We start from the raw sequence: 16,373 nt of genomic DNA, 5'->3' as shown, positions 1-16,373 counted from the left end.
ATTCCTTATTGGTGAGGTTATCCTCGTTCCATCAGGGCGGACTAAACTAGCCCGCCTATGTTCTACTCTAGTGTCTCTAGTTCTCTGTGCTTGGCGATCTGATCACGGCGTATGAGGGTTTGTAGGAGCATTTTGTCTTTGTGAGCCTGTCCCCGCCCCTCCTCATGGATTGCCATGGGCATTCCTAAGGACCTGTGAAGAAGGCACCGAACTTGGGGTTGTAGTCCTAACCGACCGACATGCTGACGACCCCTATGATGGTCGCTGGGTCAAGCATTTTGGTGATCTCGCTCCGTAGGTATAGAACTTGGAGTGGTGATTCTGATTGATCGACTTAGTTTGGATCGATTATTCCCGTGGGACTTGTGAGACCCACTTTGCCTCTTTCCGACATTAACGTCGGTTGCAAGAGGGGGTAACTGGGCCAAAACCTCCCCAATCTGCTTGTTTTCCTTAGCGAGATGGCTTCTCAATTGCATGTTTTCCATCTCAACGGTAGTTAGGTAGTTTGGATTTGGATTCGGCGGCAATGACGTCGAACTCCCAGTGTCGCCATGACCTGCTGGTTGTTTTCCCGGACGTTGCTGAATCTCAGGGCCATGTTCATTTGGAACAGCGGTATGATGGGCCTCCAGCCCACCAGACCGTTCTATCTCATTATCGTTCATTGAGCGAGTGAGCACCGTGATGAGAATTGACTGGGATTCTGATGAAGCACTAATTTGCTCTCAATGAAAGCACCAAACTATTGACGCGGTTTTTCGCCGACAATGTATTAAGAAATAATAAGGCAGATTAGTGCTTAATGGTAAACTGTAATGAAAAATAAACATAATTCACTCAAGAACACAAAAATTTTATGTGGTTCAGTGGTTAAAATCCACCTAGTCCACGAGTCAATATTATTGATTTTTTTTCTCTATTTTGGCAGAGTTTTGGTATTACAGAATAATGGTCCCCTTTCCTATCCAATTGGAAAGCCTTCGATGGCTTCCTAATGAAAACACCCCTGCCTATCTGTCTTCGCTACCTCTCAACAGTAAACTAGTCGCTTAGCACTTTAACAGGAACCCGACCCCCTTGCCTAAAAAGAGAGAGATGCGAGACCTAGGTATTCCTTTTCTGGTTTCCCTGACTTTTTGTAAAAAGGCAAAAAAGAAAAGACAGTGCATCTGCTCTGGAAACTGGATCCGCCGAGGCTAAGACGAGTTTCATGTATGGAAAAAAGGCTTTTGACAAACGGAAAGAACCAGTTCATCTTGTCTCATGTTCTCATTTTCCCTTTCTTCTTTTTTTTTCCCAGTATTTGTAGGGGAATTCCATGGACAAGTTTTGGTAACCACGTGAGTCAATCACGCATTTACATAACGTCTATATTTAATACAAATAATTCTCATTTATATTGGGATATGATTTGATAATAGAATAAACAAGTTCCTAATATCTCGAATAATAAATATGACAGCCTGGTCATAAATAAACATGTAAACAGATCTCGAGTCTCTAGGGATCCCTGAGTATGCAATATTTTTTAATTACCACGAGCTGGATATGTCTCCCAAGCTCATGCTTTGACAGCTATTTGATTCTGAGCTCGCGATTCACAGCCATCGTATCCTTAGTTCGAGATAAACTCAGGACGCCTAACACAACGTATGACCACTATGAATCTCGAGTTGCTCACATGGATAATAAGCAGATATTATTCCCCTTGGTTATTTCTCTGTGTATTTATTTGCCAGCTGCACTCGAGCTGAGTTAATGAACTTGTGCTAAAACCAGGGTACAACACATACCAAAACATATCTTGAACATAAGGTATGTTTTGCATTTTGTATTTTTTTTTTCAAGATTTATATTTCCCAAATGTGTATATACATATCACAAATGTGTAGATATTGAAAAAAATACCCAAAATAAAAAAAAAATCACCCCAAACAGACACTCGAGTGAAAAATTATGTATCTTGCAAGAATCGCATCGAGCACCATCGAACTACCATTGAACCACCATCGAGCAATATCTATTTTTTCATGAAAATCTTGATTTTGAAGGCCCCATCGAATTAGTATCGAGCACAATCGAACCACGTTGTTTTTTTGTAGATTTTAAAGTTTCAGATCTAAAAAAAATCACAAAAAAAACCTAAAAATAATGTCCAGATTTGTTTAAAATATAATATTTTAGTGTTCTAAGTGATGAATACTTGCTATTACATTGAGTTTTGTTTTTCTAGAGAGAGTTGAGAGGAATGAGTTGAGAGAGAAGAGAAAAGAGTAAGCGAATGAAAAAAATTATGTGAGTGGGAGTTTGGGCATTGTCGGAAAAACTAAAGTCCGGATGGACCTTCACGGACTAAATTGTTTTTTAACACTATTCAATCAATACTCAGATTTTGTGTTCTGAAATGAAAAACGACAAAATCACCTTTCCTCCATTTTGTGATATTTTTCTTTTGCCAAACCCCCTAAATCAATATCTTAAAATCTACTATTTTTCTCTGCTTCCCTCTCCTTCTCCGTTCGTGCCCTTCCTTCTCACCTCACAACACCATCTTCGTCTTCCTGTCCCTGTTGTCAGCGGCATGGCTGCTCCAACCTCGACGGCGCCGGCACGACTAATCTAACTCAGCGGACCCGGTCGACTTAACTCTTGATCTCCCTCTCCTCTTGTGTTCGCTGTTCAGCCAAGGTATCATTAAGCTTTGAGTTTGAAGTTTGTATCTTTGTGTTAAACAATCTCGATTCTTGACCCCTATGTTGTCTTTATTATTCTCAGCTGTGATCATTTTGGGCCAAAATTTGAAGAAAATTAATGTATCAGCCTGTAATAAAACTCACACATAAAACAATGAATGGGCTGTATGTTATAGTCCTCTGTGCATAATGATAATAATAATAATACTTTGGAAAAAATATCATATATACTACTAATTAAGCTGCAAAATTAGTCCATTTACGAATATATATATACACACACACACACACACGAAGGGGCAAAATCTTTTTTTTTTGGTTAATTAGTGCATGTATATATTTATATTTATATAGTGCAGAAGGTGTTTATATTCGAAGCTTAACTAGAGTTTTCATTTGCTGTTCTTTTGATCTCTGAGTTTGAAGTTTGAATCTATTATATGTGAAGCTTAAATGGAGTTTTCATTCGCTGTTTGTATGTGATGCTTATCTTTCAATATGTTCTCTTTGTGTATTTGTGAAAATGAATATTCAATATATAAAGCTTTTTAAGTTGGAGAGCTTGAGTTTTGGACCCTTTTCAAATATCCTTGCCTTTTCTGGTCCCACTCCTTGATGTCACATTGGTTGTGATAGAGATTTTCCACAAAATATGTGGTAGCTATAAGAAGCATGAGACAGAATCGGATATGCTTTGGCTCTATCAACTTTTCTAGGGGTCCTATCCTTGCCTTCTATTATGGCTAATTAGTCTAATTTTACGTCAATACCAAACTCAGATAGTTTTTGTAACAGCCCCTCTAATTTTTCTTCATGGGTTGATATTTTTGTGTTTTATCATATTATTTATTAGATGAATAACAATGAAATCTTACAAGAAGAAATGGGTAAATTTTCATTTTGATGATTTTGTTGTGTTATATGCATCAAATTTTGCAATTCCCTGTTTTTTTTCTTGGCAATACTGATCTAGTTCTCAAATCATTAGCATACATTAATCATGTAATATCATATTTTTAAGAAGTGGAAAATTAATTAGGATCTTTATAAAGACAACCTTACATTTGTGATTCATCTAAACCAATATGTTTTAAGTTACTATAATTATTAATTGATGAGTAATCTTTCCTTCAACAATTGGATGCCCTTTATTAATTTGGGACAGACTCAATATAAAATTTTTATCCCTCGGTTCTCTGTTATTAAATGTAGAGTTTGAGATTATATTCAAACTTGTTTTGCAATTTAATCCTATTTGTATGTGTATTTTGCTTTACTGTTTTTCTTATTTAATTTTGACTAGAGTATCAAAATTATTTATTGTAGGTATGCCTTTGTTTGTGATTTGAGAAATCACTCTGCCATTAAGCGACTTTGAAGGAAGATCTTTTAGGAAGACACTAAGACAGATTATTCCTCCAATTTTTCTAAATCTTTTCACTACCAGCACTGATACGAGACTGATCTGCACAGGTATTTCTTTGATGAACTTTACTGTATATGTCAGTATATATATATGTATGTATGCACCTATGTCACACATAACTAAAGCCAAGTAAGTAGAAAATTAATTAATAAGGAAATAGTTCCTTGCCATATATATTGAATTCATTCTAAATTTTAAATTGATCCATCAAAATTGTGTATCTTAGACACTTTCAAGTGTTTGGCTCACTAAATCAAATGCTGGGCAACAGAATTGCACACTATATATGAATTCATGCTATATGGTACATGTAAATTTAAAAAAAAAACATAGGTAAATTAAAATTTGTTAAAAAATATATATATTATTAAACTAAAAGAGTTGTTCAGATTCAGCTCTACCAATCGCATATTCCAATAACAGATTCACTTTTAAAAATATAAAAATCGTTAGTGTAACAAATTTAGTTCTCAGAAATGTGTTTTCACACCCTAAATCCAGATTTTTCTTTCAAAATCATACTTTCTAAAATTACAGTTTTCTTATCATGAACTAATAATGCTCAATACTTTTTACTCGATTGTCCGTTTGAAATGTGTTTTTATTTCTTTTATTATTTTATTTTGAATTTGGGTATTTTTTCGAAATCTAACTTTGGAATTACAAAGACCCTTCTCTTGAATATGTCCATAAGTAGAATGATTTAGAGCTTTTAGCAATATTACAGTGGTCATTTTTTCTCAGGTGATATTTTATTTGATATAGCTGTTGGTGCTTATGGTCTGTGATTTTGTAAGAGCTAGAGCTAGTAAAAACATTTATCTGCCTGTGGATAACTTCTGCCTACCCATTGCCAAATTCAGTAAAGTCTGTCACTTGGGATATTTAGGTACCATGAGAGATATCAAAGTGAGAGGAACTTCTAGCCTGTGTCCTACTACTGTATCCGATGGAGAATCTCAAGTACCACAATCTGAGTTAATCATGGACAGTCAGACATCGTCCCTTGGTGTGAAACTAACTCCTGAAATAGAAAAGAAGTTTGTTCATTGCGTTTATGATGCCATAGCACCCCATTTCAGCTCCACCCGATATGCCAAGTGGCCAAAAGTTGCTGCTTTTTTGTCATCCTTGGCCTCTGGATCTCTTATCCTTGATGCTGGATGTGGCAATGGGAAGTACTTGGGATTGAATCCTGATTGTTTCTTTATAGGATGTGATATAAGCTATCCCCTTATAAAGATCTGTGCAGATAGAGGGAGTGAAGTTTTGGTGGCAGATGCTGTAAATCTTCCATACAGGACTGATTTTGGTGATGCTGCAATCTCCATAGCTGTGTTACATCATCTAAGTACAGAGAGTAGGAGAAAGAAAGCAATTGAAGAACTTGTCAGAGTTGTGAAAAAGGGTGGTCTAGTTCTGATAACGGTTTGGGCTGCAGAGCAAGAGGATAGATCATTGCTTGCTAAATGGACTCCACTTAACCAAAAGTATGTGGCAGAGTGGATAGGTCCTGGCAGTCCTCGCGATCGTAATAGTCCTTCACCCTTCAAATTGGAAAGTATTCCTGAAACTGAGGAGAAGAATTTAAGACAAGTAAAAGATTCCAAGGAAATAACTTCTCGAAGTGAAGATGATTATGTAGCTTCTGATGATGCAAGAAATTTCAATAATCAACAAGAGTATTTTGTCCCTTGGCACTTGCCTTATCATCGGGCTGAAGTCAGCGGCGCTTCTGCTTGTGCTGTCGAAAATGGCTTTGCTAAGAAAGATGATAAAAAGGGTGCTGTAGTATACAATCGATATTACCATGTCTTCAGCGAAGGCGAGCTTGAAAGGTATACATAAAAGTGTTTAAAGGTGTTTCCATGTGAATGTAGCTTGTGTTATCCTTTGTTGCTTGAACATGTCATTTATCTACGGTTTCAAATTTTTCCATCAATAACTCAGATTTAGGTTTAGTCTCTCTTCTTGCTTATCTGAACTACGTTTTTAATATATCTCTAGCAACTGAATCTTTCATAGAGGTACTTGTTTACTTTCTTCTAGTTGTGTGATCTTGCATTTAGGTTTAGTCTCTCTTCTTGCTTATATGCACTACTTTTTTAATATATCTCTAGCAACTGAATCTTTCATAGAAGTATTTGTATACTTTCTTCTAGTTGTGTGTTCTTGCTTTTAAGTTAACACATACGCAAATGCTCTCTGTCTGGTTTATGCTTCTATAATTGGACGGGGTTCATGTATCTCTCCCTGTTTAGTTTTGTATCTATACAGTCTTTGCGGTATGTCTTTCTACAAAGAGAGCATTTTTGGGACAATCATTGCTGTAACACATCTGTTTTGCGATGTATTTTTGCAGATTAGTAGTTGGCATGGAGAATGCAGTTGTTGTTGACCGGTTTTTCGACAAATCCAACTGGTGCATCGTTCTTCAAAAGACATCATGAAGAATCAAATAGTTCAGGAGTTAAGCTTTGAAAATCTTAAAGCAAACATAACAGCCTGGAATAGTGCCTAATAGGCAATGACATAAAATTGCTGAGAAAGAGAGTAGAGTTTGGTTCCATTCCAATGTATTTTCAATTGGCTTTAAGGATTTTGTTTCATTGTTGTAGAAATTGATTCCAACTGCATTGTTTAGGGGTTGGACTAGAAATGTTAATGAACAATGCACCAAAAATTATAATTTCTAGTTTGTTGTTTTTATTTATTTTTTTCCTTTGTCCAAGTGAACGCAAAGTAGGTTCTATGAGGGTATTTCTTCTGTTATCTGTGAGGCCACGCATCAAACTTGTGTTTTGTGGTTACTTTCTTTATGGTCATGTTTGGATTTATAGATGAATGAATAAGTTGATTATATGCCAACAATAAATTAGAAAAAAAATAAGTTGAATGTAAAGTAGCAATTTTTTTTATCATGGAACCATAAAGATTGAAATTGGACATGATAAAATTATCCTAAGTTTTTTTTAAAGGGTTGAAGTTATCCTAAATCAGGAGATTATTTAGATTGTTAGATTAATTTTTTCAATATCCTCTATAATTTCATAACAAAATTAAAAACTTTCCAATCCAACCATCCAAACATGGCCTATAAGTTTATCGACAATATAATTTTTTTTTAAAGAACGACATTAGTTCATATATTAATCAAGCCAATGGGCATCACAGGACGGGGTCCCTCCCTTAGAAAATATCCAGCTTCTGAGCTAGTAATCCTAGCTTTCTTTGCTAGAACTAATACAATGAAAACTACAAAATGTTAAACTTGCTCATAAGAGCCAACACAATTTTTGATACATGAAACGTCTTCCAATCCGGGGGGTCATTCTCCTCTGTTGAAAGCTTGCATCGCCACTTTTGCGTCTAAAAGTATTGCCACCTTCTGCCATTTTCTGTCGCTTTCCCACTGCAGGACATATATTAATCAAGCCAATGGGCATCACAGGACGGGGTCCCTCCCTTAGAAAATATCCAGCGTCTGAGCTAGTAATCCTAGCTTTCTTTGCTAGAACTAATACAATGAAAACTACAAAATGTTAAACTTGCTCTTAAGAGCCAACACAATTTTTGAAACATGAAACATCTTCCAATCTGGGGGGGTCATTCTCCTCTGTTGAAAGCCTGCATCACCACTTTTGCGTCTAAAAGTATTGCTTCCTTCTGCCATTTTCTGTCACTTTCCCACTATAGGACCAATTTCACCGTCTTCACCTCAGCTTCAATTGGTGAGCTAGCAACTATTCTCTTGTAGCAATGATTTGTCTCCCCAGTGGCTTTCTCCACCACCACCGTCGCTGCTCATCCAGTGCTCTCTTTCCAAGAAGCATCACATAATATAATCTGTCATTTCTTCATGAATAGGCAGGGAATTCCCATCGCCCTTCCTCTCTATAGAGCAACTCCATGAATTAACCCTATTTAATAGTCTAATACTAACTCTAACCTCACTTTAATGTTTCTTATGTTTTTAACTTTATACCCATGTGAAATGACTAAGTTACCCTTATTAACATTAGGGCTTCTTCCTCCCTTTTCCCATTTCGTTTTCAGCTACCAACCCTCCTCACCATTTCTATTACTCTTCCTTCTCTCTCACAAAGAGAACAAACACTCCTTCTCTCTCAAATCATCATCAAAGAGAGATCATCACCATTTTTCTTCTCATGAAGCTTTGGAAAGTGATGTTATCTATCACACTTTTTTTTTCTTCTCACCCAAGTTGAAGAAGATTGAAGATTAAAGAAAAATCATCTCCTAAACTTAAAGAAGATTGAATATTTGATTTGATAATGAGTAAGTATTTTTTATTTATTTATAGGTTATTGGTGTCTTGTGTAATAGTTTAAATAAAATTTCGAACTACTCTACACTAAAAAATCTGTGAAAAGAAATAATTTTATGTTGAGATGACGAATTTTCGATTGATTTCCGCGATTTAGGTCACTGCGTTTACACATTGTTCAAACGTGTTCACACATTATTCACACATGATCCATACTTGGTTCACACTTGGTTCACGCGTACTTCACACACGATTCACACTTGGTTCACACATAATTCACATATGGTTTACACATTGTTCACACATGCATGCTTCACACTTGGTTCACACATGTTTCACACACGATTCACACACGGTTCAATGATTTCCACAATTTAGGTCACTGCGTTCACACATTGTTCAAACGAGTTCACACTTGGTTCACACATGATTCACACTTGGTTCGCACATACTTCACACATGATTCACACTTGGTTCACACATGATTCACACTTGGTTCACACATGATTCACATATGGTTTACACATTGTTCACACATGCATGTTTCACACTTGGTTCACACACGTTTCACAGAGAAAGTGCATTTTGAGTTCACAAGACTTGGCACAAAAAAAGTGCCACAAACCAAAACTAGGTATAACTCTGTTAACCATATTTAAATTGTAAATAATCACCATGGTCTTCCAATAATTAAAAAAACTTTATTTCCTTTGCAGTGGAAATTGTGGGGTATATGTCATCAAACATCTGGAGTACTTGCTAGACAAAAAACCGTTATCCAAAGTAAATGACATCAACATGGATTTCTTTAGAAAAAAAAGACTTATTTAGATTTGTTTTACCATAACTTACAACCATAGCTGTCTTTTATTTTAATATATGTATCTTATTTTTGAATGTATGAAGAAAACTATGTCAACTTCATCTCATTAAATGGTATTGAATGACTTCGTCAATTTCATCTTAATAGTGGAATAAATCTTTGTCACTATTATCTTATTAAGTTATATGTGAATTAGGTGTGAATTAGTGTGAACTATGTGTGAACCAGGTGTCAATTACGTGTAAATTATGTGTGAACCACGTGTGAAATATGTGTGAATCAGGTGTGAACTATGTGTGATTTACGTGCATGTGTGAATTAGGTGTGTCCGAAACAACAAACTTTAACACAAAAAGTCGTATTACTGAACCAATCTAAAAATTCAAATTCCGCTATTGAAGAGAACAAAGTAAAACAATCAAAGTACAAACTAAGCATGTCTAGACGGCGGGGGACAAACTGTGGTGCACATCAGTCGATTGTGGCCCAGGACACCACATCTACTACATCTACCTTGTTTGCTATTCTTCTCACCCTTTGATAGACGTCGTTTCTTCTTTGGAGGACCAGCCTTCTGCTTCACTAAAGGATGAGCTATCATCATACTTTCTATGTCATTTGGTATCACCCAAGATTCTTCATTACCCAGCGTATATACAGATCCACCTTAGAATGACAGCCACGCTTCAACTGTGTTGAATCTAGAGCATAAAGTATATGGACTAATGCCACGATCTTGAGCACCAGCTAGAGCATGTTCACAAGGAAGACCTGTCAAATCAAATCTTCTACAACTACATTTTTTCCTCCTCAGGTAGAAATCTCCATCAAGATCACCGTTCAATACTATTATTTCATACTGACTAGACGGAAAAGGGAACAAGGTAGTGGACTTTTCTGCTAACTTTCGCAAATCAACTTCCACTTCTGTGGCAAGAGGGCCAGTAGCCACTGATGCTACAGTTCGACGCTCGGAAAACCATTTTTGTAAAGTTTGCCTCATAAATTCCATGAGACTAGTAATTGACCACCCACGTGCCTCAGCAATGACATTGTTCCAGCTTTCGGCAATACTTGTAGTCATTAAATTATATCGATGACTGGGAAAGAAAGAACGAGCCCACTTTTTAAGAAAAAAAGAAACATCATCATCATTACTAATCAAAGATGGACGAATACATTTACTTCCAAAATGATAGATTACATTTAAGTCAAGATCAATACGAGACTTGTCAACTCCGATTAAAGTACACAATTGATCAACAAGACTATTGTAAGTGATAGTCTTTGGCACCTTCATACCCTTGCTTTGTTTCGCACTAAATGACCAACCTTCATTCAAAACTTGTTCCCATGATCCATCATATAACACCACAATATTTATATGTGTTTGATCTGTATAACATATGACAAAGCTTAGGAACCCAAAGGTTATTAGGTAAAACTAGCCAAAAGAAATAAGAAATAAATGTGTGAAGCATGTGTGAACCAAGTGTGAAAGGTGTGTGAACCGTGTGTGAACCAAGTGTGAAGCATGCATGTGTGAACAATGTGTAAATCATACGTGAATCATGTGTGAACTGTGGAGTCCCAAAATGCTTACTTAGTTAGCTAGATAGTTAGTAGTAGTTATAGTATTTTAGATTTCGTGGATTTTGATTCAAACCGGGACTTAGTTGGAAACTCATAGCAACAATTATGGATTTTTATAAATTTAACCTATAGTTTAGGAATATTAATTATAATATAAGGTTTGATTAATATTGCTGGTCCTAGATATATTATTTATTATACTATAAGGTTTAGATAGAATTAATAAGACTATGACACTTGTCATGTGCATGTTTATTTAAGGATTTAACTATAGTTTAAATAAAAGAAAGTTCTAGAAAACTCTAGAACCATCCAAGACCATTAGGAGCATGGCATTTTTCATAGTCTTGTTTATTTGAGGAATTAAGCATTTTTAAGTGGATAATTCAAAAATAGAAGTTTCCAGAAGCTCTAGATCCTTCCAGAACTTGCTGGAATCTCATTATACTTAGTCAAAGTAGTTATCCCATTCAAATTATGCTGAAAAAGTGCAATTACGTGTTTAAAATATTCACGTATGCCGATATATCGCAGCAAGGGAGCCGATATATCGCCTAACAGAGGGTACGGAAAATACGTTGGCGTTGCACGAACGTACGAACGGAGGCTCGGGACTAGGGCAGAGCCGATATATCGCCATATAGGGGCAATATATCGCCCTTAGTGATATAATTTTTGAAACTTTTGTTTTTAATTTAAAAATAAGGCTTAACTACTTAGACCTACCTCTGAACGTTTTGACTGAGTCTTAAGCCTCTGATTGACGAATATTCAAATATTTTCAATTAATATTCATTATTTTTATTCAAATAAAAAAGGGTTTAGTTTCACTCCTTACCTCTATAAATAGGACCTAGTACCCACCCATTCCTCTCATTCTTCAAGCTGTGATCAGGGCCTCCAAGGTGCTAGTGTTACCATAGAGTGATAAACACTTGTGTTGGGAAAAAACTTTGTCATTCTTAAGCTTTATAAAATACTTGAGAAGTGAGGTTTAGTGTATTTCGGTATTGAAGTTAGACCAATCCATAAGGTCAACTAAGGTATTCCTATTCTTTAGTCCACTTCTTTAAAATTCCTTAGTTTTCTTAGTTTCTTTTATTCAGATCCTAACTTTTGTTATTGGTTCTTGATTAGGTTCTTGAAACTTAAAGATCTTTCTTGGTAAGTTTCTTCTTGAAGGTTTAGTTTCCACATTTATTCTTTACTCTTTAGAAATACTCACCGTTCTTATTGTTGGTTTTAGGAGTGTTCCAAGTCCCGCATTTGTTCTCAAATATCCCGGTTTTGGTAAGGAAAATAGGATAGTTTTTATATGCTTATATGTTATGATTATGCTATAATATGTTATGTTATGATATATATGTTTTTGGGGCTTATATTTGCTTAAATAGAAAACCCCAATACTTTTATGTTTCTTGGGGCTTATAATTGCTTAGCTATCAAACTCCAATGTATTTTGAGGCTTATAGTTGGTTAGCTAGTAAACCCCAATGTTTACCATGTACATGGGTTAGAATTGTGATATATGTTTTATAGTATATGTTTTTGTTATAGTCGTACGTTTATGTTTTATGTTATATGTGTTAGTATATTTTCCTTGTTGGGCATTAGGCTCACTCCTTTTTCTTTTAGTGTGATGCAGGAAACTAGATACGGAGGCGGGAGGATTCTTGGTGGCTTGACTTGTGTATTGAGGACGAATGGAATAAATGGGCTGCGAGTCAATCGATGATGATGTTATTTTTAGTTTTTTTTTAATTATATTTCATGTATTTTCCGCATCTAGTTTTGTAAACAATCTACTTTAGTTTAAAATTATGTTTTATGTTTTAAATAGTGAGTACCCATACCAAAATTCTATTTTACTTTGTAATTTCCACAATATTATGTTGAAGTTTTAATAAAGTTATTATTATTTCTTATGTATATGTTCTTCAAAGTAATAGCTATGTTTAGTAGTTCTAATGGTCCAAGGTCTTAGAATAGTTGGGTCATTACAGTTGGTATTAGAGAAATGATCCATTTACATGAAATTCTCCTTGATACACACACTCAAGCTCCGAATCTAACCACCAATGTAGGTATTTATGTTTTAGTTATTATGTTTCTGTGTTTTAGCTAACGTTTTAGCCTTATGTTTCAGTTAAAGAATGGATGGAGCTTTAACATATAACGATATCCGAGCCATTAAGGTCGTAAAAAGGATTAGAGAACCAAGGAATATAGTAGGAATATTGGAAAGAATCACTCGAAGATTACTTTTATTCCATAATCAAACAGTTCATCTCCAAGCAACTAAGCAAATAATTATGAGAGCTACAGAACAATATATTTTAGTAATTAGGCTTTTTCAAAGATTTAACTTTTGTAATTGCTGCTTTGGAAGAAATATGGGAGACAATAGATGTTGAAGATGAAATACCAGTGGAAATGAGTTATTATTTTCTCATAATTAGGTTTACCTCTAAGATGGAATTCCAATTCACAAGAGAACAAAAGAATAGAATCTTTACGAATCTTCCCCGAGGAATTTTCGAGGCTCACGAAAATGATGATTATGAAGAGATAGATGATGACATGTTAGATGAAGGATCTGATGTAGAAGATCCTGATTTTTAGAATAGATTAGTTTCCTTATTTATTTTATTTATTATTTTGCCTTTATGATTGTACTTAGTGAAAACTATTTTTCCAAATTAATATCATTGTTATTTTGATGACATGTATGAGTTTGATTTTATTTTGCAATCATAATAAATAATAAATTTAATAAATAATGACTAAGTTTGGTGAGGGTGGATACAAATCAATGAACCAGGGTTCTATATTGAGAGTTAGGGGCCATAGTAGTGGGAACGATTTTACTGATCCCAGCCCTCCCTTAGTATGGTTAACTTTGGAACAACGATGAGCTTCGAGCCTGAGAATTAAGTCATATAGGACAATTAGAAACACACTTCGAAAATAATAAAGATGGCTTATTTTTCCAAGTTTAGAAACACACCCTAATTATAAAGAAGGCTTATACCGGTTCGCAGAAGGGGAGTGCGTGCTAATGCCAACCAAAATGCACCGCCGCCGTTGGTTGACAACACTGTAGAAATTTCCAGGCTATGGCAGCAAGTTGAGGAATTACTACAACAACAGTGACAACAGGCTCAGCCTCAGACGCAGCCTCAGCCGCAACCACAACCTCAACATATGGCTCAAGCACCCCATCAAGTAGGTCCTTATGGGGGATGGCCAATGACGAACTATGCGCCATATCCAGCTCAGCACATGGAGCCAGTTTATGAGCGGTTTCATAAGCAACACGCTCCGAACTTTGAAGGGACAGCAAACCCTTTTGAGGAGGAAGAATGGCTCATAAATGTGGAGCCAATCCTAATGCACATGAATCTCGACAACGCGGACCGCATATCCTGCATTTCGTCCCTGCTTAAGAAGGATGCTAGAATATGGTGGGACCTAGTACAGTAGACTCACGATGTCGCCACCATGACTTGGACCAGATTTGTGGAGCTGTTCCACAAAAAGTACCACAATTTGGCAGTCATCGCTTCAAGGGTCGAGGAGTTCGCTGGTCTGAAGCAAGGAAGTTTATTAGTAGCAGAATATGCTCGACAGTTCGACCGATTAGCCAAGTTTTCATCAGAAATGTTTCCAACTGAATTTCTGAGGGTGACCAAGTTCGTTAGAGGACTTCTACCAAAGATTGAGCTAGGGGTTAAGCTAGCAAACCCAGGAAATACTACTTATGTCGATGTTATAGAAACGACAATAGAAGTGGAAAGGCTTTAGGCAAATGTTAGTAAAGAGGAGGCCAGTAAGCTTGAGCCTAAACAACAGAGTCAACCTCAGAATGGTCGGAACAACCACAACAACAACAACGGTTAGAAAAGAAGGCATCCTGACAATAAGCAGTCCGATAGCGGTAAAAGGGCATAGACGAATAATGGAAGTAATAGGCTGGGTTATGTAGAATACCCAAAATGTGCTAAATGCCAAAAGAAACATTCTGGTGAGTGTCGTCCAAACACTAAGGGATGGTACAACTGTGGTTAGGAAGGTCACCGAAAGAAAGAGTGTCCCCAGCTCAAGCCAGAGGGAAAAAAGAGACGACAAGATGGTTCCTGCTAGGGTATTTGCCTTAACCCAAGGAGAAGTTGATGCTAGCAATAAAGTGGTTACATGTCAGGTTTCTATCATCAATAATGTATGTTCTGTATTATTTGATTCGGGGGCCACTCATTTGTATATCTCGTTAGGAATGATAGAAAAATTAGACAAACCTTGTGAAAGATTTAGAACTAGGTTTGAAACAGAATTACCTTCGGGTGAAATAGTCCTATCATCACGGGTAGTACAAGGCGTACCGATCAAGATTGAGGACGTAGAATTAGAAGGAGACCTGATAGAACTGGAGATTAAAGACTTCGACGTGATACTAGGAATGGACTAGCTAGCAAGGCATGGCGCAACCATCGACTGCAAACGCAAGAAAGTAACGTTCGAGACTTCTGACGGTCAGAGACTATGCTTTATGGGAAAGGTTTCAGGGCTACGCACACCGCTTATTTTGTCACTCAAAGCTCAGAAGATGATAGAAAAAGGATGTCAAGCATTCTTATCCAGCGTTACGGATTTGGTAAAAGAAACACCGATAAAAGTTGGAGACATTCATATTGTAAAGGAATTTTCAGAGGTATTTCCTGACGACTTACCAAGGTTGTCGCTGACTCGGGAAATTGACTTCACAATCGAACTAGTACTGGGCACCGAGCCTATCTCTAAGGCACCATATCGGATGGCACCTACCGAACTCAAGGAGTTAAAGATGCAACTACAAGAACTCTTAGACTTGGAATTCATTAGACCGAGTCATTTTCCATGGGGAGCACCGGTTCTATTTGTGAAGAAGAAGGACAGGAGTATGCGGATGTGCATAGATTATCGCGAACTGAATAAGGTGACAACTAAGAACAAGTACCCGCTACCCCAGATTGATGACTTGTTTGATCAATTCTGAGGAGCGACCGTGTTCTTAAAGATTGATTTACGGTCTGGATATCATCAACTCAAGGTACTGGAAGAAGACATTCCTAAGACAACTTTAGAACTCGCTATGGGCATTATGAGTTTCTAGTCATGTCTTTCGGTCTTACCAATGCTCCAGCCGCATTTATGGACTTAATGAATAGGGTCTTTAAGGACTACTTGGATAAATTCGTCGTAGTATTCATTGATGATATCTTGGTGTACTCAAAGGATAAATTCGAGCATGAGAAACATTTAAGGTTAATCTTGTTGCGACTAAAGGAGCATCAACTATATGCCAAATTCAAGAAGTGAGAATTTTGGCTTTCACAGGTGGCATTTCTCAGCCACATAGTATCCAAGGACGGAATTGCTGTAGACCCATCTAAAGTAGAAGCTATGAAGGATTGGCCAAGACCCAAGAATGCATCAGAGGTAAGAAGCTTTCTGGGACTAGCAGGTTATTATCGGAGGTTTGTAGAGGGTTTTTCTAAGATAGCCACTCCA

At 36.5% G+C, this 16,373-nt stretch overlaps 1 protein-coding gene across 3 annotated transcripts; it reads left to right on the top strand.

The window, feature by feature from the left end:
* The first annotated feature begins 2,331 nt into the window (after positions 1 to 2,331).
* LOC133777746 (tRNA (carboxymethyluridine(34)-5-O)-methyltransferase) lies at positions 2,332 to 6,817 on the top strand. Of its 3 annotated transcripts, none has more exons than XM_062217486.1 (4): positions 2,332 to 2,691; positions 4,023 to 4,169; positions 5,012 to 5,960; positions 6,485 to 6,817. In XM_062217486.1, exons 3-4 carry the CDS (start codon positions 5,017 to 5,019, stop codon positions 6,570 to 6,572), a joined length of 1,032 nt encoding a protein of 343 aa, XP_062073470.1. In that variant the 5' UTR covers positions 2,332 to 2,691; positions 4,023 to 4,169; positions 5,012 to 5,016; the 3' UTR covers positions 6,573 to 6,817. The 3 variants fall into 3 exon arrangements, with proteins under 3 accessions (XP_062073470.1, XP_062073468.1, XP_062073469.1); XM_062217484.1 differs by having other exon boundaries at positions 2,334 to 2,691; positions 4,867 to 5,960; XM_062217485.1 differs by lacking the exon at positions 2,332 to 2,691 and adding an exon at positions 3,442 to 3,583 and having other exon boundaries at positions 4,867 to 5,960.
* Positions 6,818 to 16,373: the final 9,556 nt, after the last annotated feature.

Source organism: Humulus lupulus, chromosome 5, assembly GCF_963169125.1.
Source record: "Humulus lupulus chromosome 5, drHumLupu1.1, whole genome shotgun sequence".
Classification (NCBI taxonomy): Eukaryota; Viridiplantae; Streptophyta; class Magnoliopsida; order Rosales; family Cannabaceae; genus Humulus; species Humulus lupulus.
This window is presented reverse-complemented; position numbering and strand designations above follow the sequence as displayed.

Excerpts from the sequence above, each read along its gene's own strand:
- LOC133777746 (XM_062217484.1), top strand. The coding sequence starts at position 4,900 with ATGGTCTGTGATTTTGTAAGAGCTAGAGCTAGTAAAAACATTTATCTG. Across the intron at positions 5,961-6,484 it reads AGCGAAGGCGAGCTTGAAAG|ATTAGTAGTTGGCATGGAGA; the intron begins GTATACATAAAA and ends GTATTTTTGCAG.